Source organism: Talpa occidentalis, unplaced genomic scaffold (genome assembly GCF_014898055.3).
Source record: "Talpa occidentalis isolate TD23 unplaced genomic scaffold, MPIMG_talOcc4v2.1 talOcc4.2, whole genome shotgun sequence".
Lineage (NCBI taxonomy): Eukaryota > Metazoa > Chordata > Mammalia > Eulipotyphla > Talpidae > Talpa > Talpa occidentalis.
Window position 1 is genome coordinate 88,028,782 of NW_023602073.1, and position 15,406 is coordinate 88,044,187.

Sequence of the window (15,406 nt, forward strand, 5' to 3'; positions counted from 1 at the left end):
AGACAGAATCTGTTGTTTTAATTGATATCAAGAATCTATATTAAAGTGATGACACATAAAAGTACATGATATCTATATTAACAATAAATACCAAGCATTTGATATGTGCTATATTGTTCTTGATTAGGGTGTGAGTATGTATTTTTTAAATCTGTTTTAAATATAATGACAAACATGTTAGTTACACCAAATCCAGTGACTTGGAGTGAAATTGCAGTCTTCAATCCCATCAGCCCAATAAGAAATTGAGAGAAGCATTATTTGACTTCTGCTTTACCTTAGGCCCTGTTGGAAAAAACAGAGATTAGAGAAAGTTTCATTAGTATGGCTTCCTTTTCACTTCTCTCCTTTAGATATGATGCTTTGTTAACCATGCTTTGAAATTTATGTTGAGAAAAGTCAGTCAAACAAATTAGTGGAATCTGGTTATAGTTATGTAAGACTCATTTAAAGAGTTTGGGGGCTATATTATTGCCTATTTCCATGTCAATATAGTTCTCAAGTATGGATATTTAAAAGTCTTATTTAGTCATAAAAACATCTTTTTGACATTATCATTGATTTTTAACCTGTTAATATTCATTATCACTGAAAATGTTTAATCCTCTCTAGAAAACTTCCCCTTCTCTATTCCATCAAAGATATATACAGTAGTGACACTCACCCCCTATTATTTACTTTCTTCAGTAGTGAGTGGTTTCCAACATGGAAGTTTGGCATGCAATGCAAGTGCACTTTATAATCTTCAGGTTTCATCATTGAGGACAGATAGGAGAGGATTATTGGTTATGAGAGGTAGTAGATGCTACAAAAGGCATATTTGCTTTTTTTAGTAGGTATTCTGAGTAACAGCCATTCTTTAAAGGATTTTTGCCATAACCACATTCTGTCTTATCTCCCTCATCTATGTTATTGCTGTGGTGTGGCAAGTTGTCAGATTTCATCATCACTTCTTAGGAATGTTTAAGGATGAGGCTACCTGTCACCACCATCAATAGGTTGTAGGACTAAGTGTTTCTCCTGATAAGGTGTCTTCTATAGAAGATGCTTTCATTCAGGGTGAGATCCACAAGGATGACAGGAAACAGATCTGTACCATTCAGAGGCTTAAAAACAAGATGATAACATATAGAAACTGATAAATGCTATAATGGAAATCACAGAAGCTGGTATGGAAACCCTCAGGCCTCTGCCATAGTTAAAAGTGATTGGACTTGGCACTGAATAATTGGTTTTCCTCCTCGTTTGCTGTATGCCTATTTATAGTCCTCTTAATCCAGTTGAGCCTGCATTTCCTTAATATCTCCAAGGTTGTTGAAAACAAAAAGTGAATTATTGGATAAAACTACATTGTGAAGTGAAATGTGATTCTTTTACTCAGTTTGACAGAGTGACTTTACCAGCATAAGCTAAATAGTGTGAAATCTCAATGTGATCTTCCCTTGTGAAGTGTGTGGGTTCCTAAAGGATCCCTAAAGGGCACTGAGAGGAGATCTCACTCTGGTTTTCCACACTGGCATCTCTAATACAGCTGTCACCATTCTTTACAGATGGTACAGAAACAAAGCAGCCAGGAGGAATGGTGACTGGTTTTGTGTATTCCTATCCCCCAGCACAATTCCTATCCCCCTCTTCAAATCTGCACCTGTCAGCACAAAGAGATTATATGGAGTGCTTATGACTGGCCAAGAGGCACACCAGTGAGGAGTGAAAAGCAGAAATAAGAAAGCAGCTTTTTGCTTACCAATATAATATTTCATAGAATTCATTTTGAGTTTCCCCTGAAATCATCACCATGAAGTTCCAATTATCTTGATGGAAAATTGAGTAGGCTAATGAAAAATTGAAACATGTTAGCTTCATTAGGAGAGAACCATTTTCCATGAAAGAAAATATCTACCTGAATATTTACCATAATGCCCCCCAATTATTTACCTTTGTGAATCTTTGAAGTCTTTCCAGATGTTTGCCCTTGCTCATAAGAAAAATGTCTGTTGACTTAAAACAATGAGGTGATATACCTGTTTTAGTATAGAAATAGCCATGTTTAAGTAAACACTGGGCTGCTAGTTTCTGTTTTAGGTAGCACCATGCTTGTGACTTAACCACTTGTGTAGTGATTATAGTGGGCATTTGTTAAATGAATGAGCTCAAAGTTAAAGCTCAATCCTCTTGATTCTATCAGCTTCTAATTATTTCCAAGGACAAAGTGCAATAAACTAGACATATTTCAAAATATAAGATTCACATGTGAATCTTCTACTCACTCCGCTTAATCCCTTTTCCATACTATTCCCGTTTCCAATTTTAAAACTGACTGTTAGAGGACAGGGCCTTTAGCTTCCTATATGCCATAGTCTTTTATTTTTAGCATCCCTGCACATTTCCATCCTCTTCAATATTAGAGGAAAAACATGACTTCCGTATTACTAAGCACAATTCATCCACTGGACCCCTCACCCAGTCTCTTCCCACCTTCATCAGGGCCATTTCCCGCCTGTCTTTTTAATTTTCTCTCAGATCTTTAAGTTTGACTTCTCCTATTTTTTAAAATCTTCTTTTCAGTCTATATTGTTTAGTTTCTCGCAACTTGTGATAACACATTTGTCTGCAGTTACTACCCATTTTATAATCGCCTGATCTAAGTCTTCAGAAACACTGCCATTTTTCACTTTCTTGCTTACCCATTCACTTTGCAGCCCATTGCACTCTGGCCTCTGTTCACCCTTGATCAGAGCTGTGGATAAGACCAGATTTTGGTAATTCCAAAGTATGTTTCCAGTTCTTTATTGTACTGGAGTTCTCTATTGCATGTAATTCTCCTTGAAAGTTTCCTTCACTTTCATGCCACTATCATTTTTATTTTTCTTGTGCTTTAATCATTCTTCCTCTATTTCCTCATTTCTGTCTCTCTTCAGTTCTCAAATATTGATTCTCCAAAGGGTCCCCCTTTGCTCTTCTGTTCTAGTCACTGATTATATCTGATCATTTTCCTCATTTGAGACTACCTACACACTGATGACTCCTAAAATGTATTTTCAGTCCAGACCTTTTCCCCACCCTTAGACTCATATAGCCAATTTCCAGGTAAATATCTTTGTCTAAATTTCCTCTGATTGCTTCAAGCTTTGTGTGACTGAACCTGAACTTCTCATTGTTTCTCCGAAGGCAGTTCTTCTGTCTGCACTGACTTCCACACACCACCTAGGTGAGAGCCATGGTATGCATTTACTCCTATTTCATTGCTGCTTCAGGATTGTTTTTTGTTTTGTTTTGTTTTGTTTTTTACTAATTTCCAAAGTTTTTCTCTTCTTTTCTCTCTTGTGCAACTGCTTGTTCATTTCTCTCATTATCTTATATAGGTAGCTTTATAAACTGACCTTTTAATGCCTCATTGTTTCTTCCTGAAATCTGTCCTTCATTTAGCCAATAGAGTGATCTGTGAAATGAAAATAAGACCATTTCACTTTATTGTATCACATCATTTAGTGCCTCATTCTTGCTTCCATTGCTTACAGCGATATTTCTCAAATTTGGTTTTATATAGATGCATGTTTTAGAATATTCAGTGAAAATTTTTCAATTTTATGTGTAAATTATACTGATAGTCATTTTACAAACAACAGCATCCTTATTTGTGTTTATGATGACACCTCTATCAAAGGATGACCTAAAGTTACTAGGTTAACCCTTCACTGCAATATTTCTCAGCCATGTCAGAATTTTCTAGAGGTTATAAGAAATAGTTCAAAGATGTATATCTTAGATACGCACATATATAGGTATACTTACGTAATTATAAATTATATGCAAATTGTTATACTTGATACATAAGCACAAATATATAAGTGGGTGAATATATAATTTTTCTAAAGGATTTGTTACATTATTCAAATTTAAATTACACTCACTCTACACCCTACTTGTAAATTCTAAGGTCCTTAATGTATGTGTCTTTAAATCTTTTAGTTCCTGATCTCTATACTCATTTCTCCATCTTAATCTCTTGCCTTATGTTTTTTACAAGAGGAATATCAAACTACTTTGGGTCCTTGCATATACAGACTTAACCTTTTCTTTCTTAAGTCTGCTTTTATGTTTACCCCTTTGGTGTATGAATTTCCCTTTTTTTCCTTGATTCCTTTCACTTTGAACCCCTACTTACGTTTTATAAACTAGTTCCATGGTGGTCACCTCCAGGATGCATTAATCTAAGTGGGGTGTGCTGCCTAGTGGTTCTCCTGTTCTCATAGTGGCCCGAAAATAGATCTCTAGGTACATCTTATTGCTTTGGTTCCAACATTACCTGTTGGAAACTGGACTAGATGGTGACCTCTGTCAGGTCTTGTAGTTTCACCTCTGTGTCTTTCAAACATGGCATGTAGTTGAACAAGAGTAATCTAAGTACCCGTCAATCACCTTTACTTTCTTATTGTCGGCCTAAACAATTGCTTTCACAGTTTTTCATCTATATAGTTTTCACATTACTGTTTTTAAAAATGTTTAATATGCATTTGCATGCTTCACTTGGTATCTTAAATTAGAAAATCAATGTCTAGTTGTAGAAATGTTAGCTATAGAAAGATAACATTTTTCTATTTCAGGAGACTCATCGCTGCAGACTCAGGAGCCTAGAAGTTCTGAAAATACATTAACTTTCCTGGAAGATTCTGGGTGTGATATGTCAAATGAACAGAGAACAGAACCTTCAGAGATGTCCCAGCACTCTGTGGAGAGCTGCGCCCCTCTACTCTTTCCACCACTGCCTATTTCGAAAGGACATTGTGCTACTCTGGAAAATCCTCTGTCTTCTCACATGCAATTCTTGCAGCGTCTGCTTCAACTGAAGTGCTTGACAGAACCAGGAAGTGTGAAAACAGACTTAAGCCATTTTTCAAACAACTCTTCCACAGTGTCTGATTCTGTTCTTCATTTGCTAGATGGCTTGATCACATTTTACCGTAAACCCAAATTTCCTTTTTCAAGCTTTTGGACAGAAGCTGTTGATACTTTAGCCAACCTGATCAATGATAGTAACTTATCCAGTCATATTTTTAAAAAGTGCTACAAGAAGTTGGAAGAATTTGAGAAAACTCTACTACAAGTTATTTTAAAGAACAACCAAATAAATCGGGTAAGTGATATATGTTCTTCTATTCGTGAAATACTATTATCAGTAGAATAATATATCACATATTTTGATATATACTAATATATCAGGAGAATGTTTTGGCAGACATTTTTGTTGGATAATGTCTAATGCTGTGGCTTTAAGGTCTTCTGGCTCATAATCTCCAGTTGGATTTCCTTTGCAGCCATCTGCAGCTCTTACCCTTTTTTATATTCCCACCTGTGGCCTCTGATTACTTGTCTTCTCTAGTTTGTTACCTTTCCTGATTTTTATAATTATTATTGGATTCTTCTCTCATTTTTCCCACCTACCTTTACTTCCTATTGCTGAAGAACTGTCAATAATTTTCAAATAACTACTAACACTATGCTCCCCCAATCTATAATTGTGGTGTGTTAAATTCGCCATGATGGATTACCTGTAACTGTATTAAATTTGTTATTTTTTTTTCTTGGCATTGACTAGTGATAACTGAAGGTCAAAGAATATTTTTTTTTTTTAGAATTCCTCTTGTAAGTAGCATTATAACCCAGGGACCTTTGCAGCCGTGGGTTAATTGAATATATTGGCTGTAGAACACCTAAAGTGACTTTATTCTGTTTTGTTTCCCCCCCCCCCCTTATTTAACATGGTTTAGAAATGCTGACTCAGGGATTCTTTGTTTACAAGTGACACTGAAGTAACCTGAAGTTTTATTGTTGTTGGGCTCTTGACACATACTGGAGAGTTTCCTTTTTATGTTACTTTCTATCTTCCTCACTATCTGATCCTTTCTTTGGGAAACTCCAAATGCCTTCACTTTTTAATCCCTTTTTAATTGAGTACTAAAAATATCACAAAGAAGACTAAAGGTCTGTCTGAATGATTAACTGTATCTTTTTGTAGGAAATAGGTGGTTGGACCTTCTTTCTTTTGACAGATGATTGTCTAGTAGTTTGTCCTCAATACTGTCATCCAGTTGTTTGATGTTTTTGAACTAATAACCTTATTTGTTGCACATACATGTGTTTTTTCTTACTCTATCAAGATACGACTAGATCAAAATTGCTGGAATCTTTGCATTTGCTTTTTTGCCATTTGGAAAGATCATGAATTTTCTCTATGGGAAACAAATCTGTTTTTGCTAGGCATGGTTATTTGGGTATTAAATATCAGATTTCTGATAGTTAAAAAACAGTATATATTTCAGATACACTATCAATAAATAGCTACTTAACTATTTCTTTAGGCAGGTCTTATGACCTGGAACCTTCCAGGTACTGGCATTTATATTCCTTATAAGTTACCTGATGATTCAAATATTTTTTTCAGTCTTCACTTTCACTGAAGGTCTGAACTACACAAGAGTAGCCTTGGGAACTGTACACAAGTAAGGTGTGTGTGAAAGAAGCTTGTGATTATACACATGCCTGAAATGTGTTTTCCAAACCATTTGTCATGGTGCCAGCTGTTGTTGAACAGTTGGTCAGCAGTGGAACAGCAAGTGAATGAGTATCTTTGGTGTTTTCTTGGAGAGGTAATCATTGCCTTCAGAGAAAGGAGAATCATAAAATCCTTCCTTACATTTATAATTGGTGATGATTTGTAAATGGGTTTTAATGACATTCTCCTTTGGAATTTTCTCCCTGGCAAGATCATCTTAGATTAAATCATTGTAATTATTGTCATCACCTTCCTTGTACATATTTGTTCATAAAGCTTGGATTTTTAACATATTGAAGTAACATTGCATTATGTTTCAGATGTGCAACATTATAATTCAACATCTGTATATGATATATTAAGTTCACCACTAAAAGTCCAATTTTGTCTTTCCCCATGTAGTTTACCCCCCTTTAACTAGTTTACCTATTCTTCTTCACTCTTCCCTTCTGGTAACCACCAATTTGGTCTCATAATCAGGAAGATTGTTTAATTTTGTTAATTTGTTGTTTAGTTTCCTTATGTGCCCTTTATGAATGAAATCTTAACATGTTTGTCTTTCTTCCTGGGACTTATTTCACTAGGTACTCTACCATCTGGGTCTGTCCGTATTTTGTTGCAAATGGCAGGTTTCACCTTTTTTATAGCATTCATATTATAAGGAATGAAAATGCAAATCAAAACCACAATGAGATCTCACTTCAAATATTTTAGAATGACAGTTATCAAAAAGTCAAGAAACAGCAAGTGTTGGTGAGGATGTGGAGCAAAGGGAATCTTTACAATTACATTTTAGTGAAGCCACTACAGAAATTGTATGGATGTTACTCAAAAAGGTCAAGATAGAACTGTGATATAACCCAGAAATTCCATTTCTAGGCATTCATGTGAAGAACATGAAAACAGTGATTTGAAAATATATCTGTACCTCTGTATTCACTATAGCAATAAATCACAATTATGATACATAAATAACCTAAGTGCCCATCCACTAATGATTGGATAAAGAACTGTGTGTCTGTGTTTCTGTATACACATAGATACATCCTTATTTATGAAAAAAAAATCTTGTCATTTGCAAAGGCATGAATGGATGTTTAGAGGATTATGCTAAGTGAAATAAGTTAGTATGAGAAAGACAAATATGGTATGTATGAGTTCACTCATACTTGGAATATAAAGGAACACCCAAACAAATAAGTAAAAACAAACCCTTGGACTCTGACAGTAATGGTGGTTACCAGAAGCAAAGAGGATTGGGGGAGGTTGGAATAGATAATGAGGGTTGATTGCTTAGTGGTAGACCTTTGGAGTGACCATGGTGTGTCATATACAGATGTTGAGGTGTAAGTCTGTACACCTGAAACTTACTAGGTATTGTGAACCATTATCTCAAAGTAATTTTAAAGTGATAGAGTTAAAAATACACCTCAGATGTATTCTTTGTGAAATTGGAAAAAAAATTGACTGCCAATTAGACATTAAATTGGAATCTTTTCTATGTATGATAGATAGAATAATCATCCCTACCTTATTCCCTGCATCCTATTGGTGTGTTATGTGACATGACAAGGAGTAAATTTATGGTTGCTAACCTGTTGACCTTGGGATGGAGGGATTACCCAGGTTAACTCAGTACTCACTAGGGCCTTTGTAAGTGAAAAGAGGGAGACAGGAGTATAGTGTCCTCTTCAGAAAGAATTTGAAAATGTTATGTTGCTGGTTTTAAAGATTAAGGAAAGTGCCATGGGCCAAGGGATACAGGTTGAAAAAGGCAAGGAAAAGGATTCTATTGAATGGTTCCTTCAGAATGATAGCAGGCTTGCCAATACCTTCATTTTGCTCCAAGGAGCAAAACCCATTTCATACTTCTGAACTATAACTGGATAAATTTGTTGTAAGTCATTAAGTTTGTGGTAGTTTGATGTAGTGGCAACAAAAAAATAATGCCATGTTTATCATTTTTTTTATATTCAATATATGTAGATGTATGAGTGACATTCTTATTTCCATTTGATAGATGAGAAAAATGAGCCTCAGTGTTACCTAAGCCCACAGAGCTGGCTAGTAACAATTTGGATACTACCACCTAATATTAAGAGTTGAATGTGGCTCTTTATTCTCTCTCCCCACAGTCCTCAGATTTGGTTAGTTGACCCAAATCATAGGATTAATGCACATGTTGTTTATATAATTCTCCCAGATCCTACTGTTGTGGTGTATATGCCTCTCCCTTCCTCTCCAGATTTCTGCATTAGCTTCCTGACAGATACTGGACTCATTGCTGCTTCTCTAGTTTTTCCACCTCACCTTTGTCAGAATGATCACTAAACTGTGCTGAAATCCTTCAGGGACTCCTCTTGGATTTACAAAAAAGTACGTTCTTCATCGTTGCCCTTAGGGCCCCTATCCAGACTCTTTGGTATTAGATTTCTCCATTCCATCCTAACACTCTGTGCCATACTAATAGTACTGTCAGTCCCTAGGCCTAGACTCCCCTTTTCCCATATAGCTAGTTCCACCGATCCTTACAAATTGACGTCTAGGATTTGCGCCTCAAAGAAGCCATCCTTTCTACTCAGCATCTGCTTTCCTTTCCACTAGCTGATTGAGTATTCTTCACATAAGTTTAACACCGAACACTCTAGAGAGTACAATAGTCACTGACTTGTTGCCATCCTCCACTAGATTCAGAGTCTCCAAGTCACATGCCCCACCTCCCTCAGTTGCTGTTCTCAGTGTTCAAGCTACTGCCTAGTGAGAGCCTAGGGCAGGTGGAAACCTAGCCTCCTCAGTTGGCCTGTGCGGGTGGCGCAGATTACATTTCTTCTGTGGCATTTAGCTTCATAGGAGGGTTATCTTTTAAAAAGCTTAAAAAGGTAGGCTGACTCTTTTCTGGTCCCTTGGCTAGAAAGAACAGGCTTTTGTTATGGTTGTTTATTTTTGGTTTTGTCTGAGCTCATTTGTATTTTGGGTTTGTTGGCTGTTTAAACTCCAGGTCTTTTATATATGAGGCAAGAAGAAAATTGAAAGAACTCACCACTTTGTGCTTTCTTTGTCTTCCTTTTCCATAACTGGTCCGTCAGCTGGTCTTCCTAGGTTTGTTTTCTATATAATGCCCGGGGGGGGGGGTAGTTGGAATAAGAGATATTAGTCCATTTCCTAGAAATGAAGACATGTGAATGTATTTTAAAAGTTAAGTATTATTCTAAACTGTGACACAGAGCTTCCCTGATGCAAACTACCCAGCTCCTTGGTACCAGCCTTCAGAGACCACCACTGCCAGATATTTGCTCTTACTCTCCACAGTTTTCAAATAAAACACTTCACTGCTATTTCTCATTTTGTGTCATGGAAGATAATAATTGATGTCTTATATTTGCCTTCCTCAGCTTATCCTCAAATTTTTGTATATAGAATGATTCTTAGCAGCAGCTCTGTCTTATTGACATAGTGATATCATTCACAAAGCACTTCTATCTACCAGGTAGCTGAGTATCTTTTCATGGTGTCACTAATTATCCTTCCTCAGCCACAGCTCCCCACTGAGCTTGGTAGGACTCCTGGATCTAAGAAAACCAATGGCAAGTTAACTGAATGTTGTGGTTTCACTTAGTCTTTGCACTGATCCCTTCCTGAAGAGCTCTGTAGTGTTGCATCTCTGATCTAGGATTTTTTGTTTGGTGATTCCTAGGTTGCCATTTGTGCATGTATCACCAATGATGTGCTCTTCAAGCAGTTTATGGGTAAATCTGAAGATATATTCATGAAATCAGATGTCTTGCTTTTCCACAAGTATGTATCTCTTAGAAAAAACACCTTACTAATAGTAGCATTTGTTACATGTTCTCTGCCTTGAATTAGGATATCATTTTAGTAATGACATCCACTTTTGTTCCTGTTCTGACTTCCCAAAAACCTTATTCTCTGCTGCTTTTGTCATAGATGTTCATCAGTTTCTTAAAGCTTGCCTCAGGGATTTGTAAGGTTACTCACAGTTCACTTTTCTCTGAGGATGTTCCTGGGGGAATAGAAGTGAAGTGTAAGGTTAAGGGCTATGCTCCCATTTCATCCTTCTGTAGAACTGCATTAAAAAAAAAATATATATATATATATCTGGAGGGCCTCCCTTGTGGCACAGGTAGTTGAGTGCAGAGCTGTGAAGCTGTCCATAGCCTCTGCAGTGTGAGTTCAATTCCCAGACGGCCAGGGAGATATCCACATGGCGCAGCAGACCTCTCCTGTCTCACTCGCTGCTTCCCTCAGCAGTGTATTTCAGTCAGTCTGCCTGTTCTGTCCCCCGCTGTCTCTGGTGAATCCTTTCACCCTCTCGCAATCTGACCTGTACCCCAGTTATTGTATAAATGAATAAATCTTTGGGAAAAAAAACTTAAAAAAAATAATATCTGGACTAATGTTGCTGTAGTTCTACTTTAACTTGATAAGCATTTACTAAAACAATTTGTATCATAAAGTAAAATATTATTACTCATTTTATCACAGTATCAATATATAAATCAGACATTTTTAGGGCATTGTTTTTCAGCACTCCTGTAGAGGACAGATGAATAGAGAAAAAAGGACTTTGTTGAATTTACTTTCAAGTTATACTTCACATTCCAATATCTCTTCCTAAGATAGTAAACAACAGTCTACCTCTATATTATATTTTATAGTTTTTAAAGCACTTTCACCTGGAGTTTATTATCTGCTCTGACAACAACTCTGTGTCATGGGGGTTGTTACTATTTTCAATTTAAAGATGAAAAAACTGAGGACAAGCAGGTTAAAAGACTCACTGAAAGTACTTAACCAGTCATAGAAGACCAGGGTTTTAAACCTCTGTATGTGACCATAAATTCTTCCTCTTTCCACTATTTCTTATTTTTATCATTTAGTCTTAGAATTTTTCTGTACATTTTTGTGCTAAATGTAAAAGAGTTAAGCCGATTTTTGTTTATGGGTTAAAATTTATTCATTGGAAATCAAGGACTTTGACAGTATTGCTCTCAATCTTATAAATAGAATATTTATAGTTTGCTTGGGTAAGTTGTTGCATTTTTTTATGTACAAAGGTTTATGTTTATAGAAAGCAAAAGAGAAAGAACTGTTCTGTGTTACAATGCAGGCTCACCTGTTCTTTGTTTCCTTTATTGGCTATAAATAACAGTCTGTTGGACATTTTATAATTGCTTATGGAGACTTGTAACCCTAGTTTCTAATTGAATATAAACTATGTGGCTTTGCTTGTGTCTACACTCTTTCCCTCCCTATTTTAACAAAATTTGTGAAGTACATTTGAATTTTATGGAGATTTATAAATATGATTATGAAGCTTTTTTTCATTTTTCTATTGAGTTCAGAATCTGCTTAAGCAAAGTAACACCCTGATATTTATCAAGTTACAAGAGTGGAGAAATTTTAAAATCATAGCTATCATATGTGAGCCTTGTGAAAGGCAAACATTTCTGAGAACATGAAATTCTCTATATGTAATAATGGTTTTAAAGCAGAACATTTTACTTTGGGCATACAGGGATTAACCATTAATCCACTTAATTGGTCATTTTTTTATTTGACCCATGTTGCTTTTCCAGCATTAGGTCTCTAATATGGAACAATGGGATACCCTATTATGTGTGGGTACTGTCATAGATACTGGATCTACTGTAGTAGACTAATAAGACAGAGTTTTTACCCAAAGGACCTAGTAGTGTAGATAACCATTGAATAAATGAGAGATTAATTGGGTGGAATGAGAGAGAATAAGAAATATCTAATTTAGATTTATGGGAAATGGAAGCCCTCATGGAGGATGTAGATTTAAAACAGAATGAGATTATGTTTGGAGTAAGAACTTCCAAAATGGCGGTCATTGCATCTGTCCCTGGGACAGGATTTATCTGAGTATTTGAAAAGAGGCAGTGAGTTCACACTGAGAGTGTGAAGAGCAGAGAGAGATGAATAATGAGTTTTAAAAAGTATGGACTACAGTAACTTGGCAGGTTGCCTATTGTATTATTTCCTGGAGCTGCTGAAATAAATTACCACAAACTTGATGGTTTACAACAATAGAAATTTATTGGAAACCTGAAGTATGAAATAAAGGTGTGGATGTGGCCACACTCCCTCCCAAGATGCTAGGGAGAATCTGTCCCTAGACTCTTAGGGCTTCTGGTAGTTGTTGAATTTATTAGCTTGTGGGTGCATGTCTTGACATTTTCACATTGCTTTCCCTACCATGTGTCTAATTTTTCTATTTTTCTCTCTCATAATGATACCTGTGATGACATTTAGGGACTACCTAAATAATCTATGATTAGCCATTCATTTTAAGATCTTAGGTAAATACTTTTACAAAGACCCTTTGTTACATTCACAATCCACAGATTTGATGTGGATGTCCTTTGACAGCCATTTCTCAGCCTACCATACCTCCCTAGCCATTCATTTTTTTTTTCCTTAACCTTTGGTTTTTATTACATTATCTTTCCCTTTCTCCAGAGAGGTCATGTACCTATCCCTATAACTTTTAAGAAATTAATATCTTGCCACGAAGAGTCATATAGGCATTTCAGATCAATTAGGCACAAGGAGTTGCATCCTCTGGGATATTTGAGCGTTCTCCATCTCTTTCTCTGGCTAGTACCTTATAAACCTGCAACTCTTATAGTCATCTTGCTGCCAATATGAAGGGCAAAGTAACTGTGTAAAGTTTGGAGAATCACAGTAATTATAATACAGAACTAGGTTAAGTTAACCCTGTAGCCTACCCAATCTCTGGATTTACAGTCATAGAAGTCAGTGCATTATGTTAGCGTTTCAGGTAGTCTGAATTGGATTTTCTGCAGCTTGTAGCCCAGAAAATCAAGGAGTTAGGATTTTATTTGATATGTATTGGGGAGTCATTGATTTAGACTTCAAAGCCTCACTTTGGATACCACTGGAAATGCATGATTGGAGAGGTTAAGGCAAGACACGATTTAAGCCATGTGGTAGCCTAGATGAGAGTGGATGGTGGTTTAAACCAGGTGATAGAAGTAAAAATGGAAATAGGTTTAAAATAGATATTGGAGGGAAAATGTATATATACTGGAAGATTTCTCATTAAACTTGAATGACTGACAATCAGACATCTAATTTTACATAGTAGACTCTTACCACTAACTCAAATTAGCTCTACTATACTTCTTATCTGTGAAAGAGGGAATGGAAGCCAGATGCTAGAATGGACAATAAGGAGGATTGATCAGAAGTTTGCTATGGAAACAATGGGGGCCTTTGAGCACTATCCTACCTTACCTGGCAGGGGCATGCCCCTCCCACAACTGGAAAAAGACTAGAGATTTATTTTCTAGGAATAATAATTTTAAAGGTATTCTATTCGGAAATTAGGAAGACTTGTGAGTGAAGATAATATATTTAAAAGAGGGATTAAGTAAAGCTGTGTATAGAGTTACTGATACTTTCACATTATTTCCCCATTTGCTTCCAAGATCTTTAACTCTCAGACACTAGACAGAAAGTCTTTTTTTTCAGGGAAATTGAGCACCCTAGGAGTAAAAATCATGACCACATCGATATCTAAGATTCCCTAAAGGAAATCAAGTAGCCAGGTCACCCTATACTGAAGCTTATAGTGCTTGGTCTTACAATGCAGTATTAGCAAATATTTGAGAAACATATAAAAGCAGCTTGGTCAAGTCAGAGTGCAGGCTGATATGCAAAATTTAAATCTCTCTATATTTCTGTATCTAAAGTTATATTCTTTTTATATATACATACATGCACGCACCTGTCTTTTAACATTCTGAGAAAGGTAACAGCATGTTTGCAAAGATAAAAATAATTGGTGCATTAAAATAAAATTTTCAGGGAATAAAAAAACACTTTTTTAATTAAAAATAGGATAGTGAAAACACAAAGATTTCGAAGTTTAGGTCAGAAATTTTCTCAAAGTAAAGGAAATAGAAAACATGGGCGCAAAAGAAAAAAACTAGATAGTTAAATGTTGGGATTCTAACATTTGAATAATAGACATTCCAGAAAGAGGGAACAAGACACAGTAAGGAGAAGACACAATTTAAGAAATTTCTTCGACGTGAAAGAAAGTCTATCAAGTGCCCTGTATTTGGATGAAAATACAGGCCATCACTGTGAAATTTCAAAATCCTAGGACAAAAAGACAATATATATATATATCCAGAAGTTAGATGGAAAAGATTACAGATCACAAGCAACACAGAATACAAATATTACAAATTTTCAAACACAAAACGGGAGAAGTGGAGACAATAGAATCGTCTCAAAAATTTTCAGGGAATTTATATCCAACTGAGAATTTGGTTCCTGATCAAAGGTACATTAGTGTTCATATATTTATAAATGAATATTGTATACTATTATACACCAGTGATCAATCCAAAAATTATTTTTGGATATAGTTTTGGATGGACAAACCTTTTCATTGCTTTCTCTATGATTTAGAAAAGATGTTATGACATTTTTACCACAACTGTTTTTTTTTTTGTTGTTGTTGTCCCTTTCCTGGAAAATTTTGTGTCTCAATTCTCTGTCAGAATGCTATTTTACTCCCACCACTACCCCCCGCCCCAGTTCTACACTTTAATTCCTTAGTTCCACATTTTCAGAAATTCTTAGAGATAAAGAACAGAAAATATGGCATTGAGTTTGGCTACAATTGTCTCTGTTCAAATGGGGAATCCTCAGCACTTTCAGACAAATACTGTTTTATCTTAATGAAGAACATGTGCAAATGTTTTGAGACAAGATAGCTATCTGGGAGTCAGAAAGTTAGTAGTCACATGGTAGAGATGTGTCCTGGAGGAAAAA

General features: G+C 35.9%; 1 protein-coding gene across 7 annotated transcripts in view; it reads left to right on the top strand.

Moving 5' to 3' along the window:
• MEI4 (meiotic double-stranded break formation protein 4) overlaps positions 1 to 15,406 on the top strand; it is a 262,395-nt gene that overhangs the window by 163,063 nt on the left and 83,926 nt on the right. For all 7 annotated transcript variants that reach the window (XM_054698967.1, XM_054698970.1, XM_054698969.1 and 4 more), the window contains one exon: positions 4,605 to 5,134. In XM_054698967.1, the coding sequence (XP_054554942.1) occupies positions 4,605 to 5,134 (530 nt within the window). The remainder of the gene's footprint in view (positions 1 to 4,604; positions 5,135 to 15,406) is intronic.